This window comes from Thunnus thynnus, chromosome 3 (genome assembly GCF_963924715.1).
Source record: "Thunnus thynnus chromosome 3, fThuThy2.1, whole genome shotgun sequence".
In the NCBI taxonomy this organism is placed as follows: Eukaryota; Metazoa; Chordata; class Actinopteri; order Scombriformes; family Scombridae; genus Thunnus; species Thunnus thynnus.
Window position 1 is genome coordinate 28216369 of NC_089519.1, and position 17746 is coordinate 28234114.

A 17746-nucleotide genomic window follows, 5' to 3' on the forward strand; every position below is an offset into this window, starting at 1 on the left:
ATACTGTACAAGGAATTGGCCTTGGTGTAATAAAAATATACACAAAATTAAGTAATCCTAAATAATATAAAAAAGAAAAGAATTTACAATAAAAATATGTAAAATATATTATAAGTTAGAAGAGCTACCACAAGTTTAAATTTTAAATATTCAATAGAAGAGAATGAGATGAAATGTACAAAATATTGACCAGGAGTAAACAGTATATGCAGTGTGCAATTACTACTACTAATGATAATAACAATAATAATAATATTGGGGGTTTAGTCTCTGTCAGTGGGGATCCCAGGCCTTGTTGATGAGGCCGGCTGCAGATGGGAAGAAACTGTTCTGAGAGACCTCAGCCTCTTGCTGGTGGGGAGCGTTTCAAAAAGTTTATGTTCATGATCTTCCCTGCTAGCCTCAGTGTCCTGGAGGCATGCAGATTCTGGAGAGATGGCAGATTGCAGCCAAACACCTTTTCGGCATAGCAGATGATATGCTGCATTCTGCCCTTGTCTTGGCAGTTGTAACAGCGTACCAGATGATAGAGGAAATGAGGATGGACTCAGCGATGGTGGTATAGAAGTGCACCGTCATTGACTTTGGCAAGTTGAACTTCTTCAGCTGCTGGAGGAAGTACATCCTCTGCTGAGCCTTATTGATGAGGCAGCTGATGTTCTGCACCCACTTGAGGTCCTGGCTGATGATGGTTCCCCGGAAGCAGAAGGACTCCACAGTGTCGACTGGGGAGTCACACAGGGTGATGGGGCAGGTGGGGCTGCGTTCCCTCTGAAATCTATAACCATCTCCACTCTCTTTAGAGCATTGAGCTCCAAGTTGTTTTGTCCGCACCAAATCACCAGATGGTCAGTCTCCCATCTGTAGGCGGTCTCATCCTCATGGACCCAATGAGGGTGGTGTTATCAGCGAACTTGAGGAGTTTGACGGACTCATGACTGGATGTGCAGCTGTTGTTGTACAGGGAGAAGTGGAGAAAGGACGCAGCCTTGAGCGGAACCAGTGCTGATGGTCCAGCTTCACGTGCTGCTTCCTGTCAGACAGGAAGCCGGTGATCCACCTGCAGGTGGAGTCAGGCACATGCAGCTGGGAGAGCTTGTCCTGCAGCAGAGCCCAGATGATGGTGTTAAAGGTGGAGCTGAAATCCACAAACAGGATCCTAGTGTAGGTTCCTGCAGAGTCAAGGTGCTGGAGGATGAAGTGAAGGGTCATGTTTTACTGCATCGTCCACAGACCTGTTGACTCTGTAGGTGAACTGTAACAGGTCCAGGAGTGGGTCCATGATGGTTTTAAGGTGGTACAGTAAAAGGCGCTCAAAATACTTCATTACCATAGAAGTCAGGGTGACGGGTTTGTAGTCATTGAGTCCTGTGGTCCTTGTTTTTTTTTTGGGACGGGATGATGGCGGAGGTCTTGAAGCAGGCTGGTATCTCTCCAGTGAGGTGTTAAAAATGTCTGTGTCTGTGTTCAATATGTTCACACCAACAATGTGTGAACACCGCAGACAGCTGATCGGCACAGTGCCTCAGGGTGGAGGGAGAGACAGAGTCTGGTCCAGCTGATTTGTAGGGGATGTAATGTGTATCTGTATGAGAATGTCAGTAAGTGATCTTTGCTGTGTGCTGTACTGGTGTGAAATGTCAAAATTATGATTATCACTGTAGTTGTGTTGATGTTTTTTTGGGAAATAGAGTTGTCAGATTTTTTCCTATCTCGTTGTGTCTTTTCTTTGATTCCTGTGGGGGGCTCTGTGATCTAATGTAGGCCACAAAGAACACACACACACTGATGCACAAGACTTCAACACAGTTTCAGCTGTCTTATTCCTCTTTCTGTCTCTCCTTCTGTCCCTCACTAGGCTACCAGATCTCCTACCGCCTGGATGGCAGGGACCCTCTGCGCTGGACCACAGTGGAGGTGGGCTCCAACGGTCGCCAGTTCACTGTCACAGGACTTTCCCCTGAGCAGAGCTACGTGTTCCGACTCACTGCTCGCACCGTCGTGGGCTGGGGCGAAGAACAGGAAGCCCTGGTTGTTACTACTGAACGTAGAGGTAAAGGACACAGGATTTCATTTGCTATCCTGTCTGTTTCTGTAGCTATGTGAACCATTCCTATTAAAATATAGTAAATACGTGTAAGAACTCTCAAGCTCTCCCAAAAACATCTGGTTCTGAATGAATCTGAGCTGTTCAAAGTTAATTGAGATGAATTGAAAGGTTGAATACATTAGCACTTTGTAGATAGACAGAATCAAATACTGCTCTCAAAAATTAAGTTTGTTGTTGCTGGCTAATAGTTTGACATGTCAGAGCAGCAACAGGTGTAATTAGTAACATTAGTAATGACAGAATCTCCATGACAACTGAGCAAATTCCAAACCCTGAGGACAAAATGCAGTTTCAAGCTTAAAAAAGCCATTAACTGGACCTTGAGTTTACGTTTTCTTGTTGAATGACAATATTGTTGTGTGTCAGTTTCAGGGTTCTGCATTGTGGCTTACTGGCATAGCTTACTAGCTCTGATGAATGGAAACGAGTCATCATTAATGGTTTTAGTTGCACCTTTGTTTTTCCTGCTATGCTGCTGTGAAAAATGTCTCTGGGGTTAAATTCAATATGTTCACACCAACAGTGTGTGGCTTTTTAATCACATAATAATGGAAACAGTATAACAAGTGAAGTGTGTTCATTTTATTTCTATTAAAAAATTACCTCTGCACAACACTGGATAATTCAACAAGAATCAATGTAGTGTAAGCTTGGAAGCTCTGACTAATGACGAGTAAGATTTACTTGTTTAATGTAGCCCACTGTACTGTACAGTATACGTAACATGCATCTGATGTGGCGTTCACACCACAGCAATGTAATAATCTGTAATGAAATTCACATTCAATTATAATGATAGATAAGAAAATGAAATGTGTTGAATAAACCAAATTAGACATGAAATACTGTAATGAGCCAGTATAAAGTAGGAGTGACTTGATTAATGTTATTAATTTCAGCTGTGCCTTTCAAAAGGTTTAGAGAAGAGAATTAGAAAGATCTATTACAGGAGCCAGTCATAATTATGTTCTTTGACTTTTACCATGTTTTATTTTCATTGTCCTCTTCTTCCATGTTAAAGAGTATGTTCACATTTTTCAAGCCTGTTGTAATGCAATGCTCACATGCCCATATGTAAACTGAAAGTGTTATTTGTCACTGTAATAATTCCTCCTGTTCACACTGGGCATGAAGAGATACCTTTGTAAAGCAGAGTAAGGCAAATCAAATGGATATTTTCCAAAGTTACTGTCTTTATAGTACAAAATATCCTCTTTGTGTCAGTATCCCTCAAGGAAATGCTGTCTGTGGAAGCATAAAGAGAGAGGAGGATTGTCATACTAAAAAGACTGACTCAAAGATCCCCACTTGACTTACTCAGATGATTGAAGCTTCATATTAGCTTCTGCTGAACTTTAGAATGCATTTTTGCACATTTTGTCCCTCACCTTTTGAAAAGAATCTCTTTGTGGCCCGTGGCAGTGACCAATAACCCTTTAAATGTGCGTACAGGCATCCCAGTGTTGTTTGAAGATAGAATTGAAAATCTCTTCCCCTTGAAAATCTGAACTTATTCTTTAACTTTTCAAATAAATTCACATGAATTGGCAAATTGGTCCAAAATTATGTTTTGTCACAGATTAAGTCATCTCTTCCAGTGCAGGAAGAGTCTCGAAAGGTTAGGTGAAGTTTTAGAATTTTAAGATTTTATGATCTCCACAGCCCTACATAGAGGAGTAATGAGTTGTGGTCGATGTGAAGTCCTTGCAGAGATAAAGCTAGAGAAAGAAAAAGCAAGCAAGAGCTTTAGGCATGGAGCTCAAACAGGTTATCAGTGTTTCAACAACAAGTAATTTGTGGTTGGACATACAGAATCCATTGTTACTGGGCAGCGAATATTAGCACAAGATAAAAGGTATGACATGACCTTTTCAATGTGTGGGACATTTTACATTCAGAGCAACACAAAATGACATTTTGAAACTCCAGCGCATGAATAGCTGCTTGGCAAAAAATGTAGATATTGAATCACTATGTATAAGCACTCCTGCGGGGGTATAATGAGATTCCAGAGACTACCTGGGGGTCCATGCAGCAGAAGTCAGTTAAAAAAGAGGGGCAGCTCAGCCAGATTTGTTAAATGATCTTTAGAAATTGAAGGTTTTTAGACTAGAGAACCTGGTAACCTAACCTTTATGTAAACAGGGAGGGCCATTGAGAGCATGCTCTGTTTTACAAGGACACCCTGATTACAGTATATATAAAAGCACACGAAAGTTACAGTATACATCAACAACAAATCATATATAAGAACAATAGAAACAATACAAGCGCATATAAAAACAATAAAAGCACACAAAAAAACAAACAAACATACAATAAAAGTACATATAAAAACAAAAAATTACAGTATCAACAGATTATACAACAAACAGGCCAAAGACATCAACATAAGGGACAATATCAATTCAAAAACACATGCATTCACACTGCTGTGTCAGTCAAAAGAGATTTAAATTGATTAAAAGGGATTAGCTTGTCTAATTTTACAAGCTTCTGCTGATTGTTCCTCTTGTGTGGAGCATAGTATTTAAAAGCCAGTTTCCCAGTCTTAGTACTAACATGGTGATTTTCTTGTCACTGCCAACGACTGCCACCCAACTTTCTCATACATCAAATAATACAACGATGCGTTCTAAAGTCATCCCCAGTTATGAACCTAAGGGCGCAATGATAGACTGCATCGGGAGGTTTAAGAGTAGAGGCAGGAGAGTGCATATAAATTACATCACCATAGTCTATAACACTGACTGATAGCCATCAGCCACAACAGCTTGTGTTCTACCACTGAGATAATTTTAAAACCAATTACATGACTTTTTCATCAAATCTAATAGATTCCAGGCATTTCAAAAGAATTTGATGATCAACAGTATTGAAAGCCTTGGATAAATCAATAAAAAATGGCAACTCAATCATCCTTGTTGTCTAATGCACTGATTGATATGATTTTAAAATGGAGTGTTGAGATAAAAATGTTCTCACATTTACCACGTTTACCAGTTTCTCACTCACACTTTAGCTAGACACGACAGTTTAGAGATTGGTTTATTTAGCTGATTGGACTGACTGACAGGACATAGGCTGTATTACAAAGGTCAGGGATGCTTTCTGTTACTATGGTCAAATTAAAAATATAAGTTAAGCATTCAACTAGTAATTGAGCTGCTAATAATAAAAAGCCTCGGCTCTAACTGATCAGCCCCAGTGGACCTTATGGGATCAATAGAACAAAGAGCATTTAACACTTCAGGATTTGTGAAAGGCTTCAGTGAAAAGGTCTGAGTGCCTAATTTGTTTTCCCAGCAAGGTGCACTATGATTAGAGACAGTGGGAGGAAATCCGGCATTTTCAAATAAATAACCTTAAAAAATGAAATGTTCACTGAACGTCAAACTAAGATAGTGGTTGAACCTTATACAATTTCATAAGGTAAGGATGAGGTAGGACCATGGGATAATGATTTAATCATTTTCCAAACTTTTGCTGGGTTTCCTTTAGTTTCAGATAGTGCAGAGACATAAAATGATGATTTGGCATTTCAAATAACAGTTGACGAAAATATTGCCAATCAGAGGATGATTTAGTTGTTTGCGCTTTGCACCAGGCAGCATCCCTTTCATTTAACATTTCAGCAGTTTCCAAACAAAACCAAGGATTGTTCCTGTTTTTGACTCTGAATTTCTTATAAGGTACATACTTGTCTGCAATGGAATTAAATGTTTTTATAAAAAATCCAAGGTCAAGTGTGGATCAGGAATTGCCATGGTAAACCCAATACCACTGTAGTACAGATCAAACAAAAGTGCTTGTTCAGAAAAGTGTTTAAAATTCCTTTTGACGGTGGTACGTGGTTTGGATCTTTGTAATTTTGTGTCATGGATGCATGCAGTTTGGGTGTGGTCACTGAAGTCAAGAGGAAAAACACCACTAGATTTTTAATGTTGAGGTCTGTTGGTTAAAATAATATCTGGGAAGTGTGGCCTTCCCTGCATTTTTTGGATCTGGCTGTGTAGGGGAAGAAATAAGCTGTGTGAGATTGAATTCATTGCAGAGATTTTTTAGATTATTAGAACCGTTATTATTTTTGTTGAGACATATGAGACAACAACAATTAGCTTTTCTCACCAACTGTCCTGCAACACTGGGTATTTTCTCATAGCACCATGCTCTGTTGTTGGCAGGTGAAAACTGTACAGTTAATAGGTGAGAAAGAAAATCTAACTGGCAGTGTGTTGAAATGCCAGTGGTTGGAAAGAGAGAGCACAGGACAGAAGGTGAGATCTGAAAGTCATAAATCTTAGATTCATCAAAATCAAATCAATAATCCTATCAGCGTACTGCAATTATGGTAATTTTGTCTTTTAGGGCAGCAAAAATGTTGCTTAATTTCCTTGGTCTAATTTTAGCAGTCAATGGCTTCATCATAGGAGTTAAACACTGAGTATGACCAGACATGTCTACAGTATGGTGAGATGGAGGAGGCTCAGCAATGACTGTAACTCTCCTAAGACAGTTCTCTTCCTAAAAACCTGTAGCAGAGGAACCACATCCACCAACAAACTGTCAGTGGCCAGAAAGATAGAACAGATTTTTACAGTGACTTGACTTTTAAAGAGGTAAGGTGGGTGACTGAGTGAGTAGTACAGTCATGTTTACCTCAATTTAGAAACAAATAAGTCAAGTTTTTATCCTCCACAGATCTGCAGGTTGTGATGCTTTTATCTACCTTCTACACGTCTCTCTCTTTCTGCTTCAATCAACCGCTTTCATGTCTTCAGCTCATTCAGAATGCAGCAGCAAGGACTTTAACTGATGCCAAATGATTTTAGTGTATTCTATGGTTACACACAATTTACAAATTAATAGAAAATTAATAGAAAAAATGTACTGATCACGAATAGGTGAGCGCAGGTCTAAAGCTTTGGGTCTGAATATGTCAGAGGGTAATCTGCTGTAGATGTAGACTACTACTGGTGTGTGTTTACAGTACATGTGGATTTGGTAATACAGGTGCTGTATAAATTGTAATATCAAATTAACCAGAAGACACTAACAGAAGAATGAGCTGTATGTGTGGTATGTAATGGTTGACAGTCTCTCAGTACAAGAAGAAAGTGCATCAGAGTTACTAAAGCTTTAAACTTTCACAAGTTAACAAAACAGGAGCTTCCCACTCATTCATTTTTTATTGTTTACTAGCATGCAATACCCCACCAGCTCATGAAACTGACCCCCTTGTTTAGCTGTGCTAGCTGAAACTACAAGCCATAAAATACTGCATAACAACCCATTCATGTTTTAACCACACAGCTACAGGCTTAGTCCTATCACAAGTGTTGTTATATGACAGCGTGTTCCAAAGTTCTATACTGCAATGTTTGTAGCCTGTGAGCCAGACTGTAGCCTGAGAAGAACGTCCCCTCTGACTGTTTATGGTGTTGACTCAGCACTAAAAGTGAACTAATCAAGGTCCTAAGATGCTGCTTCAAAATAAAACTGGTGGGAAATTTAGTAAATTATGCATTAACTCATTTTTTTACCATGAGAGGGCAGCAGAAACAGGCTGTATTATCACTTTAAAAAGTTGATATGGCAAACCTGTTAGAAAACAGTGGCTTATTACTGTATACATGCATGCTTAAACATTATCATTCATTTGAGTCGTGTTTCCGACTAGCTGATGGCTCAGTTTTTGTTTCCACCTACTCCTGAGGGACATATCTGGCTTTAAATGCTCCATTATGTACACCAGCTAGTCGCTACCTTTGTTTGTCTCCTCTTTGGTGCTGGTCAGGTAGTGAACAGTGATTTTTAGAGTTCTTTCTCTGAAAACGGATTAATGGACTGCACTTTTATAGTGCCTTTCTAGTCTTCCAACCACTCAAAGCAATTTGCACTGCATGCCAACGTTCACCCATTCACACACTGATGGCAGGGCCTACCATGCAAGGTGCCAACCTGCTCATTAGGAGGGGAACCTAACGCATTCACACACTGATGGCACAGCCATCAGGAGCAATTTGGGGTTCAGTATCTTGCCCAAGGACACTTCGACATGCAGACTGGAGGAGCCAGGGATCGAACTGCCGATCTTCTGATTAGTGGACGACCAGCTCTACCTCCTGAGCCACAGCCGTTCCAACACTAATAACAACACTGACTGCACTGGAAAAACCAAAACAATAAGCTGAATGACGCTGAAACACTGCATAGAGTTGAGGGGAATTGCAGATTTGGTTAATAATTATCTGTGCATTTGTCACTACGAATAACAAATTTAATATACAAGTAGTCATTTGATCCATTGTTAATATAACAATATTGATTATAGCAACATTAAAGACAGATATATTGATTTGCCTTCATGATAATTTTGTTGTCTTTCACCAATTTTCTCATCAAAACATTATACATTTCATTATAAGATAAAATAATAGGACTTTATCTTCATATGGATTTAATTTTAATATGCCGCATCAAGTCTTATTATCTTTTTCTTTGGTAAGTTCTGTTTTTAGATAAAACTACTAATAACCACTACCAGTGGTAATAATATTAGTTTTGTTATGAAAAAGTATCCTAAAATTCCTTATAAAAATCAAACTATGCATGTACAAACAATTTGTAAACAAAGTTAACATTGATTTATTTTGTGAGCAGGGTAATATCAGTTGTTAAAGAGAAGTTGAGGAATGGTTTAATTGTCGGGTGGTGCTGAGATTTGACCACTCCTGAGCTAAAAGCTACCCCACCAGAGTGAAACATCACTTTAAGAATGAAGTTACAGTGGTTCTGGTGTCTCAGTAGGCTAACGCATGAATAACTTCAGTTTGAATGTAGCTCACAGCCTTTGATATATGTCATCCCTGATCTCTCTCTCTCTCTCCAGTTTTCTCTGTCAGCCAGCACTGTGTATGTCTAGCAAAGCACTGAAATGCTACAAAACTCCTTATATTAAAATGTGACAGTGAAATGAATTTTTATGAAAACCTGGAATCATGATGTCAGATATTCTATTCGGAGCTAACAGCTTGTGTAGTGCATTTTAATTGGATCAGATATCATAGCATCGGCAGCATCATTATCAGGATTTCTTTAGAGTAGAATTCTGTGGTTCTCTGTTCCACTTCAGTAACATAATGGCTCATTCTCACTGTGAGATAGACAGAATAGCCTAATAGAGATTTCTTTCTGATGATGCTGAAGAGACCAATGTAATCCCTAGAAAACGTAAATTGGCTTTTTGAATGTGCGTATGTATGTGTGTGAAATTGCATGCACGTGTTTGAATGAATTAGAGAAAACTGCTACTCCCTCTAGAGATTTGCCCATGCTGATGTTTGTCTCTGAGAGGGTGATAACTGATGAGGTAATGGACAACAAAGCGTATTTAGCAGAATTCATCCTCTCCTCTCCTCTCCTCTCCTCTCCTCTCCCTTGCTTAGCAGTTAACAGTTGAGTAAGTGCTGAAAGGGCAACTCTTGTTCTGACAATTATGAGTTTATTATCAGAACATGATCTTTACTGTGGAATGGAACAAGAGAAGAACAGACAGGGAGACACAGATGCTATCAGGAAAACAAAAGAGGGAGAGAATAATCAAATCTTGAAGGGACTGAAGAATAAGGGCAAGAGGGAAGACGGGAGACAAACAGATTTGACTTAAATTACTTGTGATAAGGATGAATGAAGGCAAGCCTGTGTGTGTGTCAGTGTGTGTGACTGTGCTTGTGCGTATGTTTGAGAACATAAGTGCAGATTAATTAAACTTCAGAGAGAATCAATAATGCTTTTATTTCTGGACTTAATCGATAACCTGATGCCTCTGAAATTAAACAGATATGCCCCCCAACCATGTGTGTTTTTGTTTGTGTGTGTGTATGTGTGTGTGTGTATGCTTGTGCATGTGTGTACACACGTCTACTAAACACACAGTTACTGCCAACACAGTTGTACAAAGATACTGACTCCCAGAGCCATCTTTCATCTCCTAATTGAATAGCAAAGACACAAATACACACACACGCTGGCAATCTGTTAAGAAATTGTTTATTTGATGCCGCAGAGGGTAGATGTCTTGTTTCATTTAAAGAGGACCTATTATGATTTTCCTTATTTTCAGTCATTTATATATAATGTTACAATGTTGGTTGTTCATATTAAACGTGGCCAAAGTGTCAAATAATGAGGTAGACATATGTAGAAGTAATCCCTGTGAGGCCCATGACGGATTTCTTTATATTGTCATTTAGTCCGCTAACATTATGGCTTTTTTCCATTGTTTTGGGGGTAGTCATGGCTTGAATTGAGCTGGCACGCTGTGAGTGTTTTTCCATTAAAAAGCACGGCAAAGTAAAATAAGTAGGCTACCTGTTGGAAGTGTGCTGGTCATCTGCAGCTCTTCATCAAACATCATCATCACTGTGGCTATTTCTGCTTGCACTATTCCTCGCTGCATTATTTCTAACTGATCCGCTGAACAAAGAGCTCTAAATATCTCCATATCTTGTTGTGTCAACTGGTTTTTAGTGCCGCTAATGAATCTCTGCTACTTCGGTGGTCCCATTATTTAGTCATTTAATAGCTTTTAATATGAAGCAATAAAGCAGGAAATGTTGGGTTTTCATCAGCAGTAACTTAACACAACAGAGTGGGCTCATCAGAAGGGGGGCCTTAATGAGACAGGAGCTAAGACTGAACTGAGGGACTGTATAAAGGGCCAGTATTAGATAAATAAGGTTTTTTGAACTGTGAATCATACACAGCTACTCTAGTGGAGTCCCAGAATAAAAATATAGAGCTGAAAATGAGTATAATAGGTTCACTTTAAACATATTGCAACAGTCACACTGATGCATATGTGATGTAAATGCAGGCTACCCACACGTGTTACAAGGTATCAGCAGTAATTGGTCTATGATCATCTACATTTTTGACAACTCATTTCAATATATACAGATACGGGTAGGTGACAAATTACAGGAAAAACCGGAATTAATGAGTGGAGAAACAAAGAACGGAGATGCTTCAATACAGGTGAATTGTATTTAGAACAATGTCTTAAACAGCATTCTCCACCATCATCATAAAAACACCAAATGAGGGAATATCTTTTGGGAGAATGGTGTTCATCCCTCCAATAGAGTTCCACGGGCTTGTACAATTTATGCCAAGGAGCACCGAAGCTCGAACAATACCTCACTGGGGCACTTTTTTGTAACATGATGTATTTAAGTGACATATGTATGACGAATACACCTCCCCCACCTGCGGATTTAGAGATTTATGTACACGCCCCTGAGTTCAAGATGAGTCATGAGAAAGAGATTGTTTCACAGGAAGAGAAAAGAAAGGGATTTTGGTATAAAAGTATGAAATTATTTTTAACATATATTTAGCATATAACAAGAGATAAATGAACAAATAACACAGGGAGAGAGTGTTTAAAACTTATTTTTTATTTCATTGTCTTTAATGTTTCACCCAAATCTGATGTACGAAAATATACACATAGATATAGTCACCAATATAATCATAAAAATAGCCACACAAAGTTGAACTGCTAAAAAGTATAATGTGTTTCTGAATGTGAAATTGCTCTAGAAATTTTAATTTGTTTTTCTCTTTTTTCCCTTCTCATGCTTCCCCTACAATTCCCCTGTTTCCATCCTTGTCACATCACTTTTTCTACCTTCTCTCTCATCCCCTCTCATCTCTCCTCTGCGTCTTTCGTCTCCTCCCACTCTCCTTTTTTATCTCCCCTCTTCCATCCTCCTCACCACATTCACAGAGCGTCCCCAGCCACCGAGGAAGTTGTCTGTTCCTCAGGATGGGGTTGAATCTCGCCAGCTCCGCCTCCACTGGGTGACTGGTGGCTCAGGCTCGTCCCCCCTGAGATACTTCACTCTTCAGATCAAGGAGCTGCCCAGCGGGGACTGGACCACACATACCGCTGATATCCCGCATAACCTGACCGCATGGACCGTTGACAGGTACACACATGTGCTCATATGTACAGTCACACACACACACACGCACACACACACATAAATAGTTTGAAGAATGGTGTCTTTTCTTACAGTTTCCAAAATCAAAAACACAACAGCGAAAGAAATTTTTACTCTCATGTAAACTGCCAACTCTGGGTTACTACTGAAAGTAGGTAGGTTGCTTCCATTGCCATGAAGTCTTTTATACTTTGTGGAGTTACAGTTGACATTATAAAAAGCTCCGTTCACAATAGCAAATCCACTGTGGAGTATCTCTTCACCGTTCCTAAATGCTTCTATATCAGAGTTTAGGCTCTGCACTTTATTGGATTTTGGGAAGTTTACACTCCAGCACCCCCAGCCAGATAGCGTTACGTTACACCAAACATATCATTTAGTACTCATCCTGAAATCCTGTTGAGACATCAAGAGTGATACTTTTGAAAATACTATGTAACATGTATGTCCAACTATGTAAGCTGAGCAGCTAAACAGGAATTTGTTAGAATGAAATAACTGATTTTGCATTCTTATACTATATGATAGTTATCAGACTAACTACAACTAACTACACTGCAATACAAGAATAATGTTTTTCCTTAGTTGCATGTCTTCTACATGGGTCATCAACTGGTGAGGATTCTGACTTTTTGCCTGTGACATGCAATATTAGCATCAGTTGAATGCTAACCGCAGGTGTCACTGCAGCCAGCAAAACCGACTGTCCCCCGCTGGAAATTACAAGTGTGCTTTTGTCTACCACTGCCTGAAATCAAGGACCCATTGTATAAAAAATGACTAAGAATTTTGAGGATAGTAAATCTGCCACCATGATCATTGTAAACTGCATATGTGCCATGTCAGACAACAGACGTGCCAGAGAGCTTGACATGCATAGCCACAATGAGTAACAAACAGTCAATTAGGCCATCTCAAGCATCCTTGGAGAAAACAGGAATAAATTTCCCACATCATTGTTACTGCACCCTTTACATGGAAATATTGTCTAGGATGGCATGTTGGACATGAATTAGTTAAAGCAGTGTGTAAAAAACCATGTAATGTTTATGCATCCTTGGGGAGAGGAGTGGACAGAGATGAGGATGCAGTGAATTCTGAAATAAAACAACAGAGAATTAGAACGCAGAATGGGAAAAAAAAAAATATTTATTCAGAACAGAAAAGGTTGGTGGAGCAAAAAAACAAACCAAAAGCCACCAGGGAGAGCAGAGGAATCATAATCACTGCAGAAACAAGGAGGATCTCAGTCACCTAATCAAACAGGCAGAGCAGGAAGTGTCTGTCTGCTTCTCTTATACCTTGTTTTCTCACTCTACCATCATCCTTTCAAGTTTATGTGTGCCGTTTTTCCATTGTCTCTCTCTACAACCATTTTTACCGTTTCATCTGTCATTCCTCTTGTTGTCACCACCCTCTTTCCCCTCCTTCCCCCATCCATCAAAAGCCAATGTTTTCAAAATCCATCAGGAATGTATTCTTTCCTTCATTCATCCTCAAGAATCATTTCCACTCATCCTTTGGAAGAGGCCTTCATTCCCTTTGCGTCTCTTCCTTTTCCATCTCTCCATCCTCTCCACCCTGCTTAGACTGTTGTTATGGCATCAGTTGACGGTGGTCAGACTGGATGGATACTCCAACTTCCCTGACAGCCTGAGTAGCAGGACTTATTATGAGGCTTTACTAGTGTATGGTATGTGTGTGTGTGTGTGTGTGTTCCCACGTGTGTCTTCTGTTTCGTGACTGTTTTTTTGCGCTCCTTCCCAAGCTATCACAGGGCTATTTGAGATGCTGAAGAGTGTTCTCTCAGTGTGTCTCAGTGAATAGACACCAGCCTGTTCCAACCTGCCTCAGGGAGAGTTTATGTGCCATGATGGCAGAGTGCTGCTGTTGTTGTTTTGTTGCCATTTTTCTGCTCATTCTATCACTGAATGCTCTCATTACAGTGCTGGATGGAGGAATTAGCTTACATCTCTGCATGCTCACACACATACTTACTTGTTATCTATCCTTAATTGTTGTTTTCCACTGAGACGTCTTTGGAACCAAAACATCGGAGTCCCCAGGCTGATACACAGACACACAGACACACACACACTTTCAAACACTGTCCTTAACATCCTCCCAGTGCTGTTGATACTCCATCCTCTTTGAGTTGGTGCCTTTGATGTTCTATTCCTACGATACCCACAACCATAGGGCCTTTTTCTGGTTCTTTATTGGGCCCAGCTCATTATTATACAAGAAGACACTTGAACACTTCTCCTGTCGCCTGCTGAATTTCTAACTGGTCCTCTGTAGTCTCTCAGGCACTCGGTAAATAATGTCTGGAGAAGGACCTTGCAGGTAATGTGAGAGTAGAGGTGGAGAGGGGTTGAATGACTTCCTGTTACAATTTATTAAATTCACCCTGTTAACTCATGTTAATAATAGGTTATTTCAATTAGAATTGAGGAAACATTGCTGTTTTGCCGCCAACTGTACTTTTTAAAGTGTAACCAATTTTCCCACAGTGTGTACAAGAGAGTGTAAGAGAGGGTACGTTTAAAGTATTAGCATGCTACAAAGCACCATATTGCAGACTTGTTCAGCTAGTCTCTAACAATGGGTGTATGTTCATGGGGTTGATTGTAATTGCCTCCAGAGTAAATGTTTTTTTCAAACTGACTGATGTAAATTGTTAGTCTGTGCTTATTAATGCATTCACCTTGCACAGAGGAGAAATGCAGATAAGATGTTGTGGTTGTATGGCAGTAAAAATACTTAAGGAGTGGAGGCAATTAGGAAAGGTGTACGGTGATTACTATGCAAGACCTTGTCTGCTCTTCAAAGGCCACTGAAAGAGCAAAACATGTCTGAGAGAAGGGGAGAAGGTGGTGGTGGTGAAGTTATTCCCAGATTGTTAAAGGTGCCCAGTGGAGTTTTTGACCAATCGTGGTGCGGTAGAACAACTTTTTGATGAACAGGTTCCCTTAGAGAGCAGAGACCCTGACGTCACGTCTGGGCTACTCTCTGTTCCACTAACCTCTTAATGTAATCTCCCTTTGAGCGTTTCTGTAGTCAGCCCTCCTAAAAAAATGACTTATCTATGATCTAAATTACAATCCACCGTGGCACTCGCTATTAGAGGATGAAACGGTCATCATTTTAAACAACAGATTAGATTTGTTAGTATACAAAAAACTACAGCTCCCATGAAACTGGGACAGATTTAATCATAAGTTAGTTTCATCCATATCCATGATATCCACAAGCGCTCTCTTGGCCGTAATCTGCTGCTGTCTAAAAAATGTCGATTCACCTATGGACTCACCACTTTTGTCAAGCTTGTGATTTTTAACATGCATCTAGGGCTTATGGGAAAGGGTATTTGTTTAAGGCAACTAAAATAGAAATATTTATAAAAACAATAATACATTTGTTTTTTTAAATTACCATTTTTATCTAGACATATGGAGTGAACCACATGACATCTGTCACATAAGGCTTATTTGTGCTATTACAAATGTCAACATGATTGTTTCCATTGAGGTGATGTGAAGTTTTCTAGAACAGAACAAGGCTGTTTCTGATTCACTATATTGCCTCTCTATGTTGCGTGTGTCTTGTATAGCACATGCACCTTTTTTGTATATATTTATGGTAGAGTAAGAAGAGAAAAAAAAACACAAGCCAATGTAAACAATGTAGATGTCAAAACTTCCCAAAGAAGGCTTTACAAATGTTTTAAAAGGAAGAAAACGCATTAAGCTTGAAACATAATGCAGCTGATTGAGGTGCTTCTCAGTTTGAGGGCAGCAGACTTCCTGACACTATTGTCAAAACATTAGTCTGTTTGCACAATTAAAGGCTGTGAATTAATCTGTGTGTTCCAGTCCCTTTTGTTCTCTGGAACGCATTCAGCTTGTTGTTGTGTAAGACAATGCACACAATGCTCTTTGGTGAGAAACCTTAGTGGAAACAACAACATGTTTACCACAGGATTCTTCTAGGCTCTGGAATTACAGCAATTACTTTTATTATAAATGTTTTCATCACCTTTCATCAGTATACAGGTATCTCACCTTGATTACTGTACCACTCAAATCAAACTTTATTTATCTGGCACCTTTCATACAGGTTAGTGCAATTCAAAATGCTCTACAGGTGACTGACAAGCTCTTAATGAGGCAGTGCAAAGAAAATCAACAAAACAATTGGAGACTAATGCACATGAAGAAAAAGAAATATATATATATACATATGTTTTATATATATATATAAATATATATGTAGGGTAGATGTAAGATTAAGTATAGCATGAGAATGAATGTCTGAACTTCTGTGTGTTTGTGCGTGTGTTTTTGTAGGCTGAAGCCCTTCACATCATACAAGCTAAGGATGCTGGCCACTAATGATGTAGGAGACAGTGTCCTCAGTAAAGAGACGGAGGCTGTTACAACCCTGCAGGATGGTAAGAGACTGGACACTGATGAATCGCAAAGACATGAAAGTATTTGGATTTGAAAACATAATAGAGACGGACTTTAAGGATGTGAAGGAGTAAGTCTGTCTGTCTGTATTTGTCTGTTTTCTTCCTCAATCTGTTTTTCTCTTTCTTTTCTGTCCAGTGCCTGATGAGCCTCCAGTGATAGTCGCAGTGAAACCAACAACCACTACCTCAGTCCTGGTGCAGTGGAAGGTATTGTCTATTATCAGACCTCTAACACACTTCAGTCACAAGTACAGTTCATACATAGACCTTCACAACAAGACATATAGTCTAAGCCCACTGCAAACCCCTGCAGACTTTCTTTGTATGTGTGTTCGTACTGTGTGTGTGGATGCAATTATCATTATTTATTGAATGAGGAAAGGTCAGAGGGCAGCACAAACAGATTGGAGGGATGGACAGACAGTCCTGGGAGGGGGAGAGAAATGTTCAAACTCTTAATGAGGATATACCAGCAGGAGAGATGTTAAAGGGCGAGAGAGGCAAACATCACCAACATCTAACAGCAGAGGAAAAAAGAGAGAAGGGAGGTATGGAAAAATAGAGGTGGTTTAGAGCATCAGTGATATGTGAATAGACAGTAAATACAGCCTGGCTGCTTCACTGATTTAGAAGATGTCCTCTTCTGTTTGGAAATGTCTTCTCTCACTCCTTCTAGCTTTATGTCAAAGCAGAAGGGGGCTATGAAAAACAAAGTCACCAGCAATTTCATCATCTTTTACAAGAATGCCAAAGCCACTGAAGCATCAATTTGTCTATGCGGGTTACAGCCACACCAATCCACCAGCCCTTTAAAAGTGGACTCTGCGGATAAAATACTGCTGAGCCAGCCTGTCAGTGTCCTGTCAGTCACCTCACTACACCAAGAAAATTAAAATTGTGCAGGATTTTCACATGTATAGAGGTTTCTTCTTGAAAAATTGATTACTAATACCCTTTTGGATGTGCTGTGTGTTTGCATGTTTCCAGCGTCCAAGTGACAACACTATCAATGGGGTGTTGACTGGATATCGGCTGTATTATAGAGAGCTCCCAGTAAACACCTCTTCTGTTACTGAAGCAGAAGTCCAGGCCACCAAAAACAACACCACAAGTGCCATAATTACAAGTGAGTATAACTGCTACTAATTGAAT

General features: G+C 39.6%; 2 protein-coding genes across 5 annotated transcripts in view; one reads left to right on the top strand and one right to left on the bottom strand.

Annotated features, from left to right (window-relative positions):
* The window catches only part of LOC137180013 (monocyte to macrophage differentiation factor 2-like), a 359049-nt gene that overhangs the window by 229919 nt on the left and 111384 nt on the right, over window positions 1-17746 (bottom strand). The window lies entirely within an intron of this gene.
* LOC137180002 (protein sidekick-1-like) overlaps window positions 1-17746 on the top strand; it is a 248867-nt gene that overhangs the window by 214145 nt on the left and 16976 nt on the right. For all 3 annotated transcript variants that reach the window (XM_067585149.1, XM_067585150.1, XM_067585151.1), the window contains 5 exons: window positions 1859-2053; window positions 11904-12105; window positions 16470-16573; window positions 16731-16801; window positions 17582-17720. In XM_067585149.1, coding sequence (XP_067441250.1) covers window positions 1859-2053; window positions 11904-12105; window positions 16470-16573; window positions 16731-16801; window positions 17582-17720 — 711 coding nt within the window. The remainder of the gene's footprint in view (window positions 1-1858; window positions 2054-11903; window positions 12106-16469; window positions 16574-16730; window positions 16802-17581; window positions 17721-17746) is intronic.